The 21936-nt window shown below is 36.9% G+C and overlaps 2 protein-coding genes across 2 annotated transcripts in view; one reads left to right on the top strand and one right to left on the bottom strand.

Moving 5' to 3' along the window:
- Window positions 1-224: 224 nt before the first annotated feature.
- LOC126976977 (transmembrane protein 138) lies at window positions 225-3495 on the bottom strand. The gene is made up of 4 exons (XM_050825612.1): window positions 2809-3495; window positions 2661-2733; window positions 2387-2558; window positions 225-903 (listed from the first exon to the last, which is right to left on the bottom strand). The coding sequence occupies exons 1-4, from the start codon at window positions 2934-2936 to the stop codon at window positions 797-799; spliced, it is 480 nt and encodes a 159-aa protein (XP_050681569.1). The 5' UTR covers window positions 2937-3495; the 3' UTR covers window positions 225-796.
- Window positions 3496-4704: 1209 nt separating this feature from the next.
- The window catches only part of LOC126977147 (GA-binding protein subunit beta-2), a 28037-nt gene continuing 10805 nt past the window's right edge, over window positions 4705-21936 (top strand). The window contains exons 1-8 of the mRNA XM_050825849.1: window positions 4705-4907; window positions 5480-5802; window positions 9206-9396; window positions 12795-12854; window positions 14871-14944; window positions 16468-16609; window positions 18080-18162; window positions 20352-20549. Coding sequence (XP_050681806.1) covers window positions 5570-5802; window positions 9206-9396; window positions 12795-12854; window positions 14871-14944; window positions 16468-16609; window positions 18080-18162; window positions 20352-20549 — 981 coding nt within the window. The 5' untranslated portion in view covers window positions 4705-4907; window positions 5480-5569. The remainder of the gene's footprint in view (window positions 4908-5479; window positions 5803-9205; window positions 9397-12794; window positions 12855-14870; window positions 14945-16467; window positions 16610-18079; window positions 18163-20351; window positions 20550-21936) is intronic.

The following is a 21936-nucleotide window of genomic DNA, read 5'->3' as shown; positions in this document are numbered from 1 at the left end:
TCGTATGGTAAAAACTATAAATAACAAACCACAACTTAATTTTGATAGAAAATGTAACTAACCCAGCTTGTTTAGTCAACTCAGCAAAATACACCATAAATGGACTGTCTAGACCAGACATGCTTTAGATGAATTTGAGTAGTAGTCAATTCTCAAAATCGAACTTTTTATCAATTCTAAAATTTAGATACCTAGGTAGGTATTAAAATAAAATGAAACACCAATTCTTAAGACGTGTTGTTGCATTTTAAAATGCATTTATTTTATAAGTTTTAAAACTAATTAGTAATTGTTATATTATTAAGCTACCTTAGGGTTAAACACTTCAAGTTACATTATATTGACATAGTGGCACATTGAGATGTTGTGTCGTTGATAATTACTACACTCAAGCTCGTCACAGAACGTTGCCATATCATGGCATATTGCGGTGACATATCATGTTTGTTTTCTCATCCTTTCGAACATATCTTGCCTATTTAAGTTGACTAGTATTAAATTTCTCTTTGGTTCCATAGCTTTCCGTTGCAGTCTTTTGTTATATGTTGTCACAGCCTTAAATGGCTTTAATCCTTTTGCTTTAACAACTTTTGCTTTAATCCTTTATGTTTTTGTAATTACATGTCAATTTCAACTTGATTACTTCATGTGTTTTTGAGTAAAATGGCCTCGACAAACATATCTTAATATTTTTTATATTTAAATCTTGTAAATGTGTAGACAGAATATAGGAGCTGATTAATTATAGGTTCATATAGGGCTAAGCTCATTCCACAGGGATATATTTACGCAGTATTTATTTTGGGGCTGTGTTCTGATTGATCCAGTCAACATCTTCATGAAAGCGAGGGTCACTCATAAGCAGGGATGTGCGTTTGTAAAAGTAATAATAGCCTGGTGCCACTGAAATAAAGAATTTACTTTATTATTTATATTTTATTTTTATGCCTAAACAAAAAGATTATTCTTTCAGCCTTTGAGAGCTTCTCTTTCTTGCACTTGCAACCAAACTATGAAGAAAATTTGCTCCAGAATTGTTTTAAATTTTAAGGTAACAGTCACAGTAGGTACTTCTTCAAGAAAGATGTTCTCCCTCTTTAGAAAGATTGACATTCCAGTACCCTGTACCCACAAGTCAGATGGTATTGTGGTAGGCCTACTGAGCAATGGAGTGTACAATAAATCTGGAAAACATTACATATTTCTTTAGTGTCTGGGTAGTGGGAATGTTTTAATATATAAAATGAGTGGGTGCCAGCAGTGCTGACTACGTATATTTCTGAGTATTATTATTCAAATGACTGAAGTTTTGTGTTTGCGACTTGACTCATGGAGTGAAACAGACACTACACAGAAACATGCCAAAGTACATCAAAATCTCATTCAAACCCATTTCCAGTCTACGAAAAGAAAGAAATAATGTTTATTGACATCATTATACATTTTGATTATAGTTCTAAAAGTTATACAATTCTAATTATGATCAAATGACGCCAATGCACCCCCCAGTCAGCATAGTATGGTTTTGAAAGAATCCACAAAGCTGGTCTTCCGTGGAAAACCAGAGAGTGCTACTAACACACAGTCCTATCACACTAAGGTTTACAAACTATTCATTCTCTATGAGCACAGAGCACAAAAAATAATAAAACTAGGATCTAAAATTAAAACTAAGGCCACTTGCTTTAGTGCACAGTCCATTAGAGTGCACATCATAGATAAAACCTTTAAAAACAATAATTAAACATAAATATTTATGCACAGGCTTGGCACACCAAAAACTTTATTACATGTATAAACAGTACACTAAACCATGATTCACATTAATTTGAAAGTTTTCTGTATATATTGTACCGTTTCACATCAGCCTGTCAATTCCTTATGCAGTAGACATTCAAATAAATACTTTTGGTGAAACATTATTAATGATGTTACAGAGGGAGATATTCAAGTGGGCCCCATGTCTAACAGTTGTTACCAGACATATAATTGTTAACATCATATGAAATAATAAAAACCTTTGCAGCATTATTGTTTCATTTTTTTTAATGAGGATGAGATGAGCATGATGTTCAAATGATGGTAATTGATACACTCTGTCCATTACAATGCAGTGCCATTCAGGAATCTTCAAAAAACCCAATCATTCTGAGTGGCATTACAATTGTGCTTGTCACCTTGAGACATAAGATGCTTAGTCTCATTTACCCAGTAATTTACTACCACTAGCTATGGCACCCTTCAGACTGGAACACAATAATGCTTACACATTACTGTTTCACAGCAGAAATAGCAATTGTGGCCATCTAGCCAGCATCCTATGCAAAGGAGCCTCCAACTGGTAAATTTAATTTATTAGCATTTAAATTAAGAATCATTTACTTACTGCATCTATGCACAATAAACAATGTCATGACAAGGGGTCTTGTAATGGATTCAGATTCATCCCATTTTTCAACAATCCAAGCTGACTGTAAGGCAATTGAAACTAGAAAGTAAGCCAATGTCACTCCAGCAGCAACTTTAAATTTGCGCACCAATACCTCAATCAGTCCTGCCTGAAAATTTATTATCTTAGGTACGCGAAAAATAATTAAAATTCACCCAGAGTCCATATAATATTATGATTGCAAGTAATAATACCTACTATTATAACTTACTTGGAATAAATATGTTGAAAAAAATGAAATACTTATAGATGTTATTGCAAGAATGAGGCACAAATCCTGAAAGCTAAAATTTTAAAAATCAATTATATTATTATGTTAATACTGAAGTATTTATTCTATCCAATAATTTTTATCTTACAAAAACAGAAGAAGTAATCCACCACGAGTCTTGGGAAACAAACTCCAACAGTTAAATAATAAATCACAGCACATAAAAAGCATTTGAAATGCTAAACATATTGAATATTTTGGAACTGACACTTTCATCTTAATTTCTTCCGCAATTAGTTAATCAATAAATAGGATTGAGAGGAATTAATAGGTAGGTTCCTGTTTCATATAATATCATAAAATAATAATTATTATTCTGAGGCAAAAACGAAATAAATGATAAAATCAATATCGAATCAAAACCACTATCCGGCGACCGGCAACCACAGAATGCAAAATGCTAATATCAATAATCAATTTATCAAAGAGGATGCAGGCTAGCAAACACTAAGAAAAAAGCGATTCACTGATCACTCGATTGTATGAAACGTGCAGTTACCCCCATAATAAGTTACTCTATGTCAATCAATCAATGACTGCACCAGCAGTCATTGATTGATTGACAGATGACGGCTATAATCTTGTAAAAAACAGAGATAGCCCAAAATCCACTACGTTCTAAGCAACTGTTCGCTTTCAAACTTAGCCTTAGGGTCTTCGTCGCCAATCACCATACTGAAATCCTCCAAACAGGATGTAAATACTATGTAATAAGGGATGAGACTGCCTTAGTAAACATAGAGATATAGTTTAGTGTGAACTTAGAACGTGAAACTTGCAATCATTTGACTTAATATGTCTGAAATAGTAGTATTTTTTTAAATTTATTAACGGCTTTGGACACAAGTCGTAATTAGCACTCCCACCGTTCACAAATCAAAGAACAAAGTTCAAAGACGGTTCACACAATTTTATTCCATTGTACTTAACAAAAGTTTACATTATATCTTTAGCCTAAAAACAGTGGCAGTTATAGAAAGTAATCTCAAATTGAGGGGATATGACAAAGGAAGACTTTATTAAAGTTTGTGTGATCAACACTAGTTGATCCCACAAACTTGTGTCTTAGACTCGACTAAACTTTGCCTCGATATGATACACAAATAGTTCCGGTTCTCTCGTTGCCGCTATCCCGAGGGATATTAGCACGACCGGTGTAAGAGGCACTGTGTTGTCGTCTGTATAGCAATGAATGCCACTAATCTGCAAGATTTCATTTCCAAGAAGACCAAGAAGAGTTTTAGCGATCTTGTCGGAAACTGCTGATCAGCTGGTGCTTGTCTTAGTATCCCAAGAGCTGGCGGCTTATAATCGACTCCATAACTTGGAGAAATTCGAGGTAGGTAATAGAAATAAGAAGGCAGAATATATTATAATAGTGCGACAGATCCGAGCATGCACTTTCCTTTAGGATCTGGTTCTATAAAGCCACGTTCCATAATTTTGGGACTAAACTGAAAAGACGAGTAAGGACTGGCTTCCTATCTTCTTCACGCAAAACTTCTCTGGCGGCAGTGAGCGTAGTTAAGGTATTGCGATACAACGAGCACATATCACAGGCACAGACAATATTATTGAAGGATTGGATCGTGGTTTTTCCCGAATATTTCGAAATCATATTATACTGTCATATTCATTAGTCATGTCATATTCTAATTACAGTTACAGTCCCCCTGAAAATGAGATCTGGAAAGGTCTTGAAACGTCGGGTTAACTAAAATAAAAATGTAACTTTTTACGCAAACATCTATTGTAAAACCGTTACAATTACACGCGTTTTAATCCTTTAAAAAGTGTTTTATTTAAATATTCTGATTATATTGTCAATACCATCAATATTCGATCACAACAGGACCACAGTAGACACATGTACGTCTACTATGACTAGGACTAGGACTTACGCTGACATATCCATAGTTGCGGAGTTAGGACAATGCCATCACGATAAAAATTAAAAAAAAAAGTATAATACTTGACAATTTAGTTAATAAATTTGGCGGTACTAAAGAATAGCATAAATCTTTGATTAATTTAGAATAAAAATATTAATTAAAATGGCTAATTTTAAATAATTTGCAATGACTTTTGTGCTCATTATGGTTATAAGTCAGATCAGAGTAGTTTTTACTACAAAATATTGACTTCCGTCAGTACAGGAAAAGGAAGTGGTATGAGAGCTCACAGTAGGTAGGTTTAGTACAATTTCCATATCCTGTTTGAAAAGTTTGTTATAACTTATTTGATTTGTGTGTTTAGAAATATTTATTTTAGGAAAATCTGAGAATGGTACATCATTGGATTCTTAAAGATTATGTTCAGCTATGAACGTTTTTTGGTTAACCATAGACGGTACTACACGTATTATGGTTTATGAGTCTTGCAATGTATTTAGATAAATATTAGAATTAAATTGTGTTTTTAGCAATTCCTTATTTTCATAGAATTTGGATCTCAGCAAAATGAATACAAACGATGTACATAGTTGTGCAATCTCGTCACAATCCTTACAAGTAAGTATAATTCAGATGAAAATAATCATTATAATATAGTAAGAAAAGTGGGATGATATCAAATAATATTTTATTATAAAGAAAAATAACTTGTAATTATTCCTTAGGTACTAGAAAAATGTTACTCAAGTGTAAAAAATTAATGGTTTGAAAAGGTTTTGAGAAAGACTGGGTTCTGACTAGATTACTTGAATATATAAATTGAGTTCTTCTGTATCTGAAATTATCCAAGTCTTTTAATATTTTCAGCAGACACAGTGTCGTGTTCAGCCCTCAGTGGCTGTGGAGCTCGGACGACAATTACTGCTTGCCTCCCGTACTGGGGACACTGAACTAATAATGGAACTGATGGCCAAAGGAGCACCATTTGCCACAGACTGGATGGGAACCTCTCCATTGCACTTTGCTGCGTCTAATAACCATGAGGAAACTTGTGCTGTGTTACTAAGAGCAGGTGTCAGCAGAGATGCCAGGACTAAAGTGGAAAGAACTCCGCTACACATGGCAGCATATGCAGGGCATGCTGGGGTTATCACATTGTTGCTGTCACATGGAGCTTTGGTGGATTGTCGGTAAGATTCATTCTTTCGTTCTTAATACACATTTGATGACACAATGTTTAAATTAAAATTGAGAAACATAACATTATACAATACTAGATTACTTATGATGGTAACTGTGTTGCTTGTCATATTACTTCACATCATAAAAAATAATATATTTTTTTACATTAAATAATTGTAATAAGAAACTATGGAAAACTTATAATTATTGAGTAAAACTAATAATGTGATCTGTATATTATGTCTCAAAATTTAAGCAATTGAGTAAATAGAATAAACCAAAAAATGAGTTTAAGCTCTAAAGGTAAAGCATCCAATATACGATAATTTATATTTATAGAGTTTATTATTTATAACTTTTTATGAAATAATTTATATTATTTAAACATAACTCATACATGGGATGCAGCACCTTACAAACTAATTTATTATGTATATTATAGCCATTGTAAAATACTCTATTTAATCGAAAAGAGTGTTCATTGAGTTTCTTATAATATGTTCTCACAAGCTCAACGTTTTACGAGCTCGAAATGGAAACGAATATGGTAAACTCAATAACAGTAATAACTCAGTAATTTAAAAGAAATATTAGTAGTGAAGATTCAAAAGTGCTTAGCTTAAGCCTAATTGATTAAAGTTTATTTGACTTTGAAAAATAAACTTTATTTTATTAGTGGATTATGATTATTGCTGTTTTAAATAAAATTTGAATATATAATGAATCCCATACATAAAGATAAAGTATCTAGCCTATACAAATAATGTGTTAAATATTACATATTTTTTTTATAAGATGGAGAATCTGAATTGCATATCCATAAAGCTGATCAGTAGATTACCATAATCTTGTTTTTATTAAGAAAAAATACAAAATTAACTTAGAAAATTATATAGGCATACCAGAAGGAGGCCTTTGCCAAAAGGGGCCACAATCTGAAATACTTATTTACTAAACATAGTCTTCTCAAATATATATTATTTAATGTTATGAAAATAAAAAAGCTTAATATATAAGTGCTTTTTTAGTCGGTTGAGACCATAGTTCTTTGAACTATTGAGTTAAAATGAATCTCAATGTTTTATAACACACACATAGTTTTAAACTTTAAGAATATTTTCTGCAATTTAATTTCCGTATTTTATGTAATTGTGGTGCCTGGAATAGGCATATATCATAATTCCTTGTTGGCAGTTCCATATTGCTCTATCAATATATCTTGTTAGTAAATAATTGCTTTGCATTGAATTAATGTAACTGATAACCAAATAAAAAAAATTAAATAATATAAAAGTGTCTGTTTCTTAGTTACATCTAGTCTTCAATGGCACCTACACTTGCTACAGTTTATTATCAGCCTGTTTGATTTACATTGATGCAGAGATCAAGTTGTACTTGATCTGGAAATTTTTCTTTTGCTTGTCAGAATCTAGAAATAATTTTGGAACTAACTTCCTTGTGCTATGTTCCCACAACGATATGATTCAAATTCAAATATTGACCGTCAAAAGCTACCACCCATTCAAAAAATTTTGCCTCAAGCCTCAGAAGAATGGGCGCAAGACACTCAGCGGTCTTGTAACGGCGTCGTTGAAGTGCCCCTCAGAATTTTTGGGTTTTTCAAGAATCCTGAGTGGGGCACTGCATTATAATGGGCGTATTAATTACCATCAGCTGAACGTTCTGCTCGTCTCGTCCCTTATTGTCATAAAAAAATACAAATAAGAATATTAATAGTAAATTAAAAATAAAATAGAAAGGTATCATACCCGAAGGCAATTAAACCAACCACAACAATAATCATGGCCACACATGGAGTATTGCTGTCGTCTCTGGTCTGGCGCACCCCAGTATCAGCTCGATCCATTTGACCGCGTGCAATGCAGAGCAACTCGAATTGTCGGGGACCCAGTGCTCTGTGAACGGCTGGATCACTTGGCGTTGCGTAGAGACGTCGCTTCATTGTGTGTCTTCTACCGCATTTATCACGGGGAGTGTTCCGAAGAGCTGTTCAACCTGATTCCTGCCGCCGAATTCCACCTTCGCACGACACGCCACAAGCTAGGATATCATCCCCACCATCTGGATGTGTGGCGGTCCTCCACAGTGCGGTTTACAAGGAGCTTTCTTCCACGTACTACAAAGCCGTGGAATGAACTTCCTTGTGCGGTGTTTCCGGGACGATACGACATGGGTACCTTCAAAAAAAGCGCGTACACCTTCCTTAAAGGCCGGCAACGCTCCTGTGATTCCTCTGGTGTTGCAAGAGATTGTGGGCGGCGGTGATCACTTAACAACAGGTGACCCGTACGCTCGTTTGTCCTTCTATTCCATAAAAAAATAATCCGTATATTCAAATTCAAATATTTTTATTATAAAGGATTTTACGCCTATTGTACAGGTATCAGCTCGAACCATTTGACCGCAGCGCTGTCCGAAAAGTCGCTTCGTTGTGTGTCATACAGCTGGTCAGGATGATGTTGTGGGTTATGGAGTGTGGTGTTATGTCGGGATTCGGCGGCAGTAGGTGATCACTGATCAGGTCAAACTCAGACCATCTGGTTGAAACACTCAGTGATAAATGTGTTACAATACTCTTACGAGGCCTCGTAATAGGAATGAAAACACTTTAAATATTTTAATGAATAACAATCGGAGGGTAAGTCTGGTGTCAACAGCCGCGGTAATTCCAGCTCCTCCTGTAACACTGTTTAATGATTAATCATTCATGTCGCTCCAAGCTAGTTAGTTTTGCACGTGTGTGCGTAGCAGGCACACATACACAACAATCCTCCCCCACTAGTCTTTTAAAGTTTCTTCAATATTATTGAACTGGCAGTGCCGAAGCAAGGCCACGTAGTCTCGCGGCCCACTGACACGCCGACTCGTGCGGTTGTCGAGTAGAGGCATAAAACTTGCGACTTTCACCAAATGTCTTTGGGGTGAAGTGACCGTCCAGAATGGCAGCTATATATCCTCATACGGCACCTCCTGTATTTCTTTAGGTAGCAATAGGTCCGCCGCGAGTTTGTATGTACCCTCACTTGAGAGTGCTGAGCATAAATAAGCATAATAAGAGCATAAAGGCGCGTCTATTTGATCCCACCGTATCTTTCACCGTGTCGATTATGTTCGCGATAAGCCATTGTGTAAGTCTACACATCCTTGTCCTCCATGATTTTATTTGTGGTCAAAGTTTGGTAAGGTAAATTTGAACACATCCTCGTCGCCAATATTTGGTACCAGAACGGACACAACAAAAAAGCAAGGCGGTCTGTAGCACACTGTTTAATCATTTATGTCTCTTCACGCTTGTTAGTTCACACGTGTGTGAGTCGCAGGCACACATACACAAAACTTACTTATACTAAAAATGTTGAAAATGACTGAGTCCGGTGTCTGTGTCGATAGGGACATGCTGGAGATGACCCCGCTGCACTGGGCTAGCGTGCGCGGACACGAAGACGCGGCGCGCGCTCTGCTTCAGGCGGGCGCCGACCCGCGCGTTCTCTGCAGGTTTCGCAAGTCGCCGGCCGCTCTCGCTGCCCGTCATGGACACACGGAGCTGATGCAGCTACTCACCGACGCCGAGCGCTCTGCGGGTGAGTCACCCACGCACAGGACACAACATTGTTTATTGACACGGCTTTACTCACTTTTTATTACGGGTACCGACTAGTTTCGAACCATTCCGAGGTCCTTCGCAGGGCGTTTACGAAATTCCCTGCGTGTTTATTGACACGGCTTTACTCTCGTTTTATTACGGGTACCGACTAGTTTCAGACCATTCCGAGGTCCTTCGCAGGGCGTCTACGAAATTCTCTGCGTGTTTATTGACACGGCTTTGGCTTTACTCACGTTTTATTACGGGTACCGACTAGTTTCAGACCATTCCGAGATCCTTCGCAGGGCGTCTACGAAATTTTCTGCGTGTTTATTGACACGGCTTTACTCACGTTTTATTACGGGTACCGACTAGTTTCGGACCATTCCGAGATCCTTCGCAGGGTGTCTACGAAATTCTCTGCGTGTTTATTGACACGGCTTTACTCACGTTTTATCGATATCGGTACCGACTAGTTTCGAACAATTCCGAAGTCCTTCGTAAGGCGACAAGGAAATTCCTTGCAAGTGCGGCAAAAGATACATTGGTGAATCGGGACGCAACATAAAAACCAGAATCACTGAGCACATCCGCAGTGTATGCTAATTGGACAGCAACACCTCGGCAGTGGCAGAGCCCTAAACTACGATACCTCATATTATATTAGGTTCGATTAGGTGAGAGGATTAGCCCGCGATAACGTAACAATGTCTCACGAAAGTTTTAATAATTTAAGTACACAATATATCACGCCTGGGAGCTTGTACGGAATATTCTAAAAGGAGACAGATAGTTTTTTCACTTCGCCCATGATGGTTTCAAAGCGGAGAAAGTGACGTTTTCTCTCGCCTATTTAAATGGTGAAGTTTCCCAATAATTTTGTTTGCCCTGGAACTATATTCAGCTCCTTACTCCGTATGTATACCTTCGTTTTACTTTTCTAACTTTACGCGACAACTTGGTTTTTAGTCATTGGTCAAATTATAAGATATCCATCTAGTTCGAAGTAACATTCTTCACACATTACTCATAGGTACTAATTTCTAAGATTATCAGAATCTGCTACAAGGTCATTCTCCACGACCCTCTATCACTAGCTGCACAGAATGTTATCATCAGTTGTCGCCGATGCACTACGCCCCTCACGCAGGTAAAGCTCACCGGTAACATTGATAGATTGACATATCTTGATATTAGATTGTCGGCTATAGTCTTGTAAAAACGGAAATAGCCGACAGCTGATATCCACTACGTTTTAAGCAACTGTTCGCTCTCAAACTTAATCGTCATACTGTAATTACTACTATTTCACACTTATGTCAAATCATTGCACGTTTCATACTAAACTAAATTTCAATTTTTACTAAGGCAGTACCGCCCCTTATTACGTAGTATTTACATCCTCTTTGACACTGATTAAACAAGTTGTTAACTTTAAATTAATTTTTCATTGGATTTGTATCTTTTCAGCCAGTTCTAAAACTTTCCCTTGCAATCATAAGCTATAATTCGACGACCTATATAGCGCAGTGGTTAGTGACTCTGCCCGGGAGCTGCCGTGTGACGGAGCTTGAGGTTCCGGGTTCGAATCCCGGTGGGTGCAATCATTTATATGATGAATATGTTGGATTCCAAGTCATGATTTTATGTATGTTTAAGTTTATTATCTATATTTATATCTATAATATATAAATATGAACCCCTATTTCTCCTGGTCACGCTATAACTTGAGAACAGTTATACCAATTTCATTCTTGCTATTTTAATGTTTTCTTATACTTTGTAGAAGGTAAACATTTAAAATAAGAAAATTGCGCAGAAACTTTAAACTAAAACAAAAACTAACGACTATTATAGGTAGTCGTTAAGTTTTTTTATTTATTTATTTAGAAACTTTTTTAATGTAACCTCATCCTTTTTTTAGAGTAATGCTGGTACATGAAATAACTGTCAGTTGTTTGGGAATAAGAGACAGATAGCACACTCATTTTTTATGATACATAATACCTTTGACGTACTTTAAACAACTAGACTTTCAATCGCCTATTAAAAGTTTTTCACTGAATACTTTGTCATTGCGTGGCGTTGTATTTAAAGCGCGGTCAACACACAACTGAAAACTCTGCGTAATAGACGCGTAGGCAGAGTTTAGACTTACTTAGAGTCTTAGCCTCTATTGTTCGTCAATGTTTAATACATAAATTGGTATCCTTTCCTACTCTGTGTCTATAGCTTACACGCAGCCCCCTTAAACTTATAAAAACAAAATCGTTTTTTTTATTTAAGAGACAAACCGTGTCACCTGGTTTTAAGTGATCACCGCCGTCACTTTACTATCCTATATTAAAAAAGTACTGATATTATTTGTTGAATTAAGTGTCCTTTTGCGGAAATCCATAATTAAATGTTATAAGTTATCTCAAATGTTAATTCCGTGAACGCCTCGTGGAATAATTAACATAATATTAAGAAAGTACTAATAATATTAGTACTTTCAATAGTATTAGTACGGTCAATAAGAAATAGTCCCATGTACCACCATGTTTAAACCTTACCAATTTTAAGTTACCTTAACCACCTTTACTTTACCAATGGTGATGAAGTCAAACGGAGGAGAAACGAGCGTACGGGTCACCTGGTGTTAAGTGATCACCGCCGCCCACATTCTCTTGCAACACCGGAGGAATCACAGGAGCGTTGCCGGCCTTTAAGAAAGTTGTACGTGAATAGTGGCAATAATTCTTTGGCGGCGTTGTGTGCCGGGTCGTCTCCTTCCTTCAAATATGTGCGAAGGGAAAGATGGCTAATCGTCAAGTCGTGAACGGGTGCTGCTTGTGGTGCCAGATCGACCTGTTATAGTTAATAAATCATTGTATTTGTTGGATGCAATTACAAATGATGACAATAATCACGATCATCATGTTAACGAAGTATCCTAACACAAATAATGAATTCAAATTATATTCACACAGTTTATTCTTTATTAAAGGCCGGCAACGCTCTTGTGATTCCTCAGGTGTTGCAAGAGAATGTGGGCGGCGGTGATCACTTAACATCAGGTGACCCGTACGCTCGTTTGTCCTCCTATTCCATAAAAAAAAAAATACTTTTTATGAAATATTTGATAGTATTTAAACATGATTCATATATTGGATGCAAACTAATTTGTTATGTATTGATATTACAGCCATTTTAAAATACTCTGTTTGATTGAATAGAGTGGCCGTTGAGTTTCTTGTATGTTCTCTAGCTCAACTTTTCCCGAACATAATATGGTAAATTCATAAATAATTTAAAAGAAATTTTTATAGTGTATATTCTAAAGCGCGTAGTTCAAGCCTAATTGAATAAAGTTTATTTGACTTTGACTTTGAAATAATATTGTTTTTTTTCCAGAGCAGTTGGTGGATGAGAACGATCCGATGAATATTAAAGAGGACATTTCTACAGTAGAAAGTGAGTGATAATTAATTATTGATTAAAAAGCTTTTGTTATAGAATACACGTCAAAGTACAGTTATCAAATCTAATGGCTTAAAACACTTGATCGAATGTGGTGCAGTCATACAATCGGACAGTGCAATGGACTCCGCCCACTAACTGGCACGTGCTAATTGTATATTTGATTAAAAAGAGCGCAAAAAAATGCTGGCAGAATTTCTTGCACCGCTTCTTCACTCTCAGAGCGCTATTTGTTTCCGAAGCGGTAGTAGTGTCTAGTATATTAGAAATGATATCAAAAAGAATTCTAAAGGAATCAATTTTGAGAAAATAACTATCTTATTATTTTATCGTACAAGATGTATAACACAACATTTTTTCCTTTCCTGGTAAAAATTTGACTGTAGGGACTATAATTAGTTCCGTATTGTTTCGTGAGAGAATTTGGGTTTTGGATGCCAATACCTTAAGTTTTGGCAGTGTTTTTCAATCTCATTTACTTCTTGACCTCTTGGATGCCAGAATTTCTCAAGCTGCCATTCAGATAAATAATTTATAATTAAATTTTAAAAGACTACCATTATGATTTTATGCACAAAGTGTTGACGTGTTTTGAATGAAAAGAAAACAAAAATATGAGAGCTGGCAAGGAAAGCTCTAAAGTCTTCTAAGTTCACACCTGTGTGAAGTGACATTCTCTTCAATGGTGGACATAAAAACTAAAAAGAGCAATAGACTTCAATTAAAAAATGATTTAATTTTAACATTTCAAAAATAGCACCACGTTTTCTCTTTTGAAAATAAAACAAGTCCACCCTTCTCACTAAAATTCGGTTTTTGTAGTACCTTGACATTTTCCTTTTGCCGGCGACCTCCCAAGTAAGGCTTTGCGACCCCCCTAGGGGCTCGACCCATAGATTGAAAAACACTGCCTTTAGATATCTCATGTCAATATACAAACGATTCTAAAATGGCGGCCACTAATGATTCGCTCTCACTCGCTGATGTATCAATCATCTATCTGCTATCCCTGTTTCGCTGTCTGTCCCACTTTCTTCGTTTCTTTAGTGGCAGGAGTTATACCTAGCCTTATTGTAATGTTGATCTGTGGCAATGCGCGCAGCAGTTCTTGAGGTCATGCCCTGGCTGCTTTTAGAGGGAGTTGCCGATTCGCGTCAGACAAAATATGGAACAACATCCCTTCTCCAATAAGGAACCTGCAATATATATCTTCCTATATGGTTTTCGTACTAAAAACTAAAAATCTTTAAACTAAAAATACTTTTTACATGATAATAGTGGTATTAAAAAAAATACATATACTAGTGCCATAAAAAACATACATTGAAAGTGTTTTGAAATCCAAGATGGCCGGCGCTCATAATTATCGTCGCAACAGTATGGATTTCGTTTTGGATAAGACAGGAAACGAATATATTACATTCATCACAATAGCAAATCGCAATTTAATTTTATTTATTTATTTAAATTGCGTTACATGCGACTCAGTTACTAAACAAAATTGTAGTACTAAATTATCACATGCACCTCGTAAGGCATAGAAATAAATAAAAGAGAGGCAGACATTCAAAATTTATTTTCCTCTATGTATTCATTAATAGTAATTTATTTGCAAAAGTAACTAATTCAAAGAGCTTATGAATTTTTGAATATTGGTTTCGGCTTTTAAGTGTTCTGGTAACTCATTATAAAATTTAATTTGCAAAAGATTATTTTTATAGCGAGGTGTGTTGTGGCGAGGCGCGTCTTTGATTTTGGTGTAAAGATCTGGGTTTTGGTGGTTTTCTTACAAACTTAGATATTTCGAGTCATCTGCACGGTAATGTTAGGATATTTAGTTTTTGAAAATCTTTGTTTAATATTTGAAAGCACACGAATACATTTTCTCTGTAAAATTAAGAGTTTGTGTGCATCTACGATGTTGCCCCATACATTGTTTTTATGTCTTATATTAAAAATTCTGAAAGTAGTTAAAAATATTGAATGTGAACGGAATTTGATGTGTTGCAGTGATACCAGAAATCAAGGTTTCTGAAGAGACAAAAGAAGACGAAGCACCTGCTGCAGCAAGTACAACAACAGAGGTATTAATAAAATTATTACATATCCACTTAGGAACAATGTGCAACCGTCCATTTTCAAGTTGTTTTCTTGTTCAAATATTAAAAATTTACAGTTATATTTAATATTTATTTATTTAATTCATATCTATAAGAAGACTTAAATAAAAGTCTAATAGTGACAAAAAACCAATTAAAGGTCCTCACGGATGGCAAATTACTTGGTTAATAAAGTTAACGAACACTTAATACTGTCAACGATAGTGGTATATATAAGTATGCGCTAACAATTAAGTCAAAGGATTCATTACTCAACATCTGCCTGGCCTGCCTTATCAACTTTATTAAACTTACTGCTCACCCGCCCCACACGTAGGAATTTTGCCTGTGTATGGTTTTTCTAATGGTATTTATAAATATATGTATGTTTAAATTTGGAATCAGTCATTCTTATTTGATTATTAATTAATATTATTTAAAAAAGAGTTTGGCTGTGAACTGAATTCCTGTACCTGTACCATCACACAAAAAAAATACCGACGAATTGAGACTATTTTTTGAAGTCGGTTAAAAAGTATGAAGCTAAATACAAATTTATAATTTCTTCATCATATTGGTATAATTAGTAGAGTGTTTCCTACTAATATTATAATATCACTAGTGAAATTGTATTATCACGGCTTTGACAATATACCTGCGACATATATACCAGGCATGCCTGTATATATATGAAGTATGTACCTGCAATGAAATATCTATTTGTGACAAAAAAACATCTGGCCGTCCATTAGAGTTTGTACTAAAAAGCCGATCTAAATCAAAATCAATACATTACGTACAGCTGCTCTTCACTGTTTCGCCCTCTACCCTAACGTTAAAGAGAGATAAGTCATTTATGCAACTGTTGTGTCATAAGAGGTATTAAAACACGAATGTTGGGAATGTGATAATAGTATCACATGAGTGTTTTAATACCTTGTTGTCAACAGTTGCATACAAGACTTTATCTACACCAATAATATGAATCCTCTAAAAGATTTTGAAACAGCTTACTGCTAACATTCCAACTTATTTCAAAATTATATAACAGTAAATTCCATAGTAATAGTAGTATAGATATAAATTTTAATACATTTGGAATTTTAAAAAATACGCTTTTGAACCCTTATAATTTGGAAGTATAAAATTATAGTTTTTAGTAATAGAAAACACATATTGTAGTAGTATTACTTAACTTACAATAATAAATGTAGGCAACGCTGTGCATACCTATAAGTTAGATATACAAATATAAATATAAGAAATTTTATATTATAAGTAGTCATAATATTAATTGTGTGTCTAGTTGGTAAGCCTTTTCTAATAAATAAATAAATAAATAAACATTAAAAAAGCCAGTCGAACGAGTGTTGTAATGAAATTTTGTACAACATTACAACACTCGTTTAGATGATGTAATGGTTATTAGGACATTGGGTAATTTAATGTTGGCAATTATCTAACTGTTTGATAATTGTATTGTAAGTGTCGCGTGTCGGATGTTACAGACGGCGGAAGAGGTTCGCTGTGGGGCCTCCAGCGAGCCGGCTGAGCAGTTGCTGCGGCGGCACGGCATCACGCTGCTGCCGCGCGACACCGGCAGTACGGTGCTGTCCGCGCTGCAGAGCGGTCGCACCGTGCTGCTCTCAGGTAACCCCACCAGGCTACACCAGGGTGCGCCGCTTCATCATACTGTTGGTCTAATCGTGATGTGTCATTAGAGCATAAAAGCACAGGCAACTGATTTTTTTCTATGGAAGAGAGGACAAACAAACGCCCGGGTCACCTGTTTGTGTGTGTGTATTATGTGATAACTGATGCCCACATTCTCCTGCAATACCACAAGAGCCTTTCCGGCCCTTAAAAAATATGTACGCGCTTTTTTTTGAAGGTACCCATGTCGTCCTCCTCCTCGCGTCTTTTTTCCTCATTACTGAGGGTCGTGACTCCCCCCGGCATCAGATTCTCCTGTACGATTTCCCTCCGTTTTCTGCGATGCGTATCTTTATGAAGGGCATTATGGAAGTTGATGTTCAGAGATGATCGTATTTGGTACGACATCTCGTGGGACTGCGTTCTCGTTTTAGGCTTTGATATTCCGAGTTTTCTTGAATCTACACGAGGCATCCTCTGAAGATATTGACGCGCCAAATTCTGGAACGAGACATAATTAAATTAACTTATCTATTTGGTAATCAGACTCTGATGTTGTCTCATTAGAACTCCGCAGCCCAAGCTCGTACCTGTATATTAGTATTGTAGCTCGTGTCGGTTCGTGTCTGTCGTGGGCTGTGTTCCCTTCTTAACGTACGTTTTTTTATGGAAAAGGAAGACAAACGAGCGTACGGGTGTTAAGTGATCAGTGCCGCCCACTTTCTCTTGTAACACCAGAGGAATCACAGGAGCGTTACCTTTAAGAAAGGTGTACGCGCTTTTTTTGAAGGTACCCATGTCGTATCGTCCCGGAAACACCGCACAAGGAAGTTCATTCCACAGCTTTGTAGGACGTGGAAGAAAGCTTCTTGAAAACCGCACTGTGGAGGACCAGATGGTGGGGATGATATCCTAACGTGTGGCATGTCGTGTGAAGGTGGAATTCGGCGGCAGGAATTAAGTGAAACAGCTCTTCGGAACACTCCCCGTGATAAATGCGGTAGAAGACACACATTGCAGCGACGTCTCTACGCAAGGCCAAGTGATCCAGCCGTTCGCAGAGCACTGGGTCCCCGACAATTCGAGCTGCTCTGCGTCAAATGGATTGAACTGATACTGGGGAGCGCCAGACCAGAAAGGACAGCAATACTCCATATGTAGCCGGACCTGCGCTTTGTAGAGCGCTAGAATGTGGGCCTTCTTGAAGTATTGCCGTGCTCTTTTATGATACTTTGAAGCCAATTTGGCTTTGTGCTCCAGATGGCCACGGAATTGGCAATCGCTCGAGATTTCAAGACCCATTATTCCGATACTAGGCGAGGTTTTGAGGGAAGTGTTGTCGAAGAGCGGTGATACGACAAATGGGGATTTTTTTAGTTCTGGTCTGTGTTCCCTTCTCAACGTACATTGTCTGGAAGTCACGATGTACAAGTGGTCGCTGGTCTCGATACTTTGTTGTGTTGTCAGACGCGGGAAAGCTGATGCTGAAGGAGAGCTGCGAGGTGGCTGCGACGGCCCCACCCCCCCCTGCCGCGCCCCCCACCTATCAGGTACCAGCACTCATATTGATTCAGGCACAACGTGTAGTAATACCAACTTATCTTAGAAGTGGCAATAATAGGTACTACGGTCGCCATGTTGAAATGTCAATCGACTGTCAGTGACTACTACTTTCGAGTGTTCAGTGTGTTGCGATACGTATGAATTTTAAGAGTTAAATATGCCGAAAGCTAATTAGCAACACTGAAACGACGATGGCGACACCCATCAGTTCACAGATAAGTTGGTGACACTGTATTGAAGGTGATTAAGTCACCCTTTTTAACGGCATTCAAAATAAACCTTAGTTCCAGTTACTCTACCATAGACCAAGTATAGAAACTAGACATCGGTTTGGCGTGGCCAACATGAGATAGATAATATCCTGTATATATAGATACCTACATAATATAACACAAGTGTTCTTTCACTATCACTTTTACATTGTAAAACTCAACATCGCACCATATTTCCTTCGATTCTACTTAAAATTACTGATGTTTAATAAATAGTGGTTATTTCACACGTTTCACAACAATAATAGTTTATTTTAGCTTGTTTAGCACACCGGGTGTGCTGACCTTGAAAAAAACCGGCACGCATGGCGAAACAAAAAATCTAATCACTCTATCTCATTTCTTTACATAAGACTCGCATAAGTTGTTCTTTTTTTCGTGTGAGTGAGACGGAAGCTATCAATTAGTCTAGTTACTATACTTGGTTTATGTACTCTACCGTTTTTCATTAAAGCTCATCTTTTCGGAGGTGGTGGTAAATGGTAAAATATATAACTTTGACACATTTAGTTTTTTAATACAACAAACTGTGTTATCTAGATTAAAAACCACAGTGATATTTTGTTAAATTCAGTTTTTGAATAACCTTCATAATAGAAAGTAATGTAACAGAATTGTTCAATATTAAACTTTACAGAAAAATCCCGCTTAAAATCATGGTTTTATTAATAAAAGCGATCAATGTAGGAATCGATGCAAGAGTAACACAGGCTGAGTAACTAGCAATTTATGAATAAAATTATGAATTGAACGAAATTTGTTGAATGATTTGCTATTTTCGTGGCTTACTTTTCATATAAGTGTTTATCAAATGGTAACTTATAAACGAATAAAGTCGAGAGACTTCAACATTTCATTCGAATGACAAAAGAACTCGATTATTAATTTGAAAATTATACTAGTATATGGCTGGAAATATCACACGCAAAAGAATTTGTAAAAGTAGTGGGGAGTAGGGAGGCTGGGAACTGTAACTCTCTGGCTGACTGCGACGGACTGAGAGTCACCCTCCGTATTGCATACTTTGGGACATTAACCAGCAGGTGTATGATCCACAAGTGGGAGTGGCCAGCCTAGCGAAACTCTCTAAGAAAATGCGATTAACACGTGAAAAATTGTATGAAACGTGCATTGACAGATGACAGATATAAAATGGAGATAGCCGAAAACCACTACGTTTTTAACAAATTTTCGCTTTCAAACTGAGCCGGATTATACTTCGTCGCCAATCGCCATACTGTAGTTACTACTATTTCAAACTTATGCCAAATCACTGCACTAAATTTTAATTTTTACTCAGGCAGTTCCACCTCTTATTACGTAGTATTTACGTCTTCTTTGGGAGTGGCAGGCTTCTCTGTACTTGTTTTACCGTCAAGCTACTGCGTATCTTCTGAGTGATACTACTGACTCAAGGTGACGAGCGCAATTGTAGTGCCGCTCAGAATTTTTGGGTTTTTCAAGAATCCTGAGCTGCACTACATTAACGGGCAGGGCGTATCAGTAACTTCACTAGCTACAGCGCCCTTCAGACCTAAACAAAATAATGCTTACATATTACTGCTTCACGGCAGTAAAAGGTGCCATTGGCACCCATATCATAGTGATATGCATAATCTAGCCGGCATCCTGTGCAAAGTACCCTTCCATTGGTAAAGTTCTAACAAACCTACAAATCACTCTCGTGATAGGACCTAAATCTACTTAGTGGAACCAAAGCGCAGTCACCCTTGTTCCTAGTGCATATTACGTCCCACAAGCAGCGGCTCTGTGGTATGCGTCGGTCTGTGGTACTCGACTCGACCGAGTAGTGGCATAACAAGTTTATGTTTGTTTATTTGTGTACTGTTATTATCTCTAGTGGTCAGCTTCACGGGTATTAATTTAAAAATAAAATATTACAGCAAGTGAAGATCGTTCAGCTGCCTGGTTCCAATAAACCAGTGGTGTCGACCGGCAAGCGAAGGATCGTGAGCCGTGTGGGTAAAGTAGGGGGGAGCGCGGCACAACCGGTGCGGATTGTACTCAACAAGGAGAACTTTAATAAACTGCTGTTGTCCGGCAAGAATACCGTCACCACCGTAATACGAAACGGAAACTATGTAAGTATTTAAGTTAAATTAATTAAATTTAAGTTTCAGGAGTACGATCGAACATTAAAGTGAACTTAAAGCAGGCCGCACACCAGGCATACATTTGTAACTCGATAATTGTAGAGCCACATTTGAAACCCGACACATTTAACGCCCCCATACATTTGTACGTGAGCACGCACACCGAGGAAACATTTGTGGCTGGCGCATATGTAACGAGACGTTGTCCGCGCTACACGAATTTAAGATCGAACATGTTCGTTTTTGCTGTCGCGTTGGTTTGCAAAAATGTTTTCTGCATTGAATTTTACGTTGAGTTTATTGCAGAGGTTGAAAAAAACCATGTATTATACAATCATACGCTCAATGATTATAGTAACGGACGGATTACAGAAATTATTTGGACTAAGATTGGCGAAAAATTCATTGAAAAGAGTAAGTACCTACATTTGTACATTTAATGGTCTACCCAATAACGTCTTTTTTTTTCTTATTTATATTCTCATTAATCGCCACATCAAGAAATCGTCGTCGTCAAACGATAATGTCGACATTCTCAAAGCAGTGCCACGCTCGATTGCTGCCAATGTGCGCGTGTACAATACATTTGTAGCAAGCTGATTTGTGGCCTCACTAAGAGAGACGAATGCGAGAAATAATGTAATGTTAATATAAGTGGTCAAACAATCAATAGCCGTATTGTACTGAACAATTCAATTTTTTGAAGTGAAAACTTTTTTTGGTGGCGTTGAGCACATTGGCATGGGAATAAAATGTTAAACTCGCGTCAGGACACGTATCCTGATCGAAAATTCGTAAGGCAGTCGTCTTGAAATTTATCGTATATAGTATTTCATCCTTAAAGTTTATTTTTCTGAGAGATTTTTCATTCAAAATAATTGTAATAGTTCTGAAGTGTTAAAATAATTTGTGTACGATAGCGCAACAAATGAATTTTGTATTTAACCACATAAATGCTAGTACTTGTATACTGATAAATTCATGCGAAATTATTCGGTAACCATTTCAAAATATTCAAAAAAGGACTACGTTACTGTTCATGTTTTCACTTCTGCCAGCACTCCCGGAGTGCAATCCGTTATTCTTCTTAAGTTAAATATTCCGATCACACGGGATGACAGTAGAACTCTAGTGTCCTAGTGGACAAACTCTGTGAAATCTTTTTTTTATTGTTAAGGGTAGTTAAAACTGTTTCTTGAGCCGTGTGTGAGTGAGATTTGAGTAGAGAGCAATAATAGGGAAGATCGGTTGACGTGTCATTGTTAGAAGTTCAGTACTATAAACATCAGCAACAACATCATCTTTTTATGGAAAAGGAGGACAAACGAGCGTACCGGTCACCTGGTGGTAAGTGATCACCGCCGCACACATTTTC

Source organism: Leptidea sinapis, chromosome 43 (assembly GCF_905404315.1).
Source record: "Leptidea sinapis chromosome 43, ilLepSina1.1, whole genome shotgun sequence".
Lineage (NCBI taxonomy): Eukaryota > Metazoa > Arthropoda > Insecta > Lepidoptera > Pieridae > Leptidea > Leptidea sinapis.
Note: the sequence above shows the minus strand (reverse complement) of the source record. Positions and strands in the feature narration are given on the sequence as shown.

Bases quoted from the DNA above. Each gene is read 5' to 3' on its own strand.
- LOC126976977 (XM_050825612.1), bottom strand. From the start codon at position 2,936: ATGAAAGTGTCAGTTCCAAAATATTCAATATGTTTAGCATTTCAAATG. The intron at 2,734-2,808 runs GTAAGATAAAAA...TTAAAATTTTAG, and splicing joins GGATTACTTCTTCTGTTTTT to CTTTCAGGATTTGTGCCTCA. The intron at 904-2,386 runs GTAAGTAAATGA...TCTTTATTTCAG, and splicing joins GTTTATTGTGCATAGATGCA to TGGCACCAGGCTATTATTAC.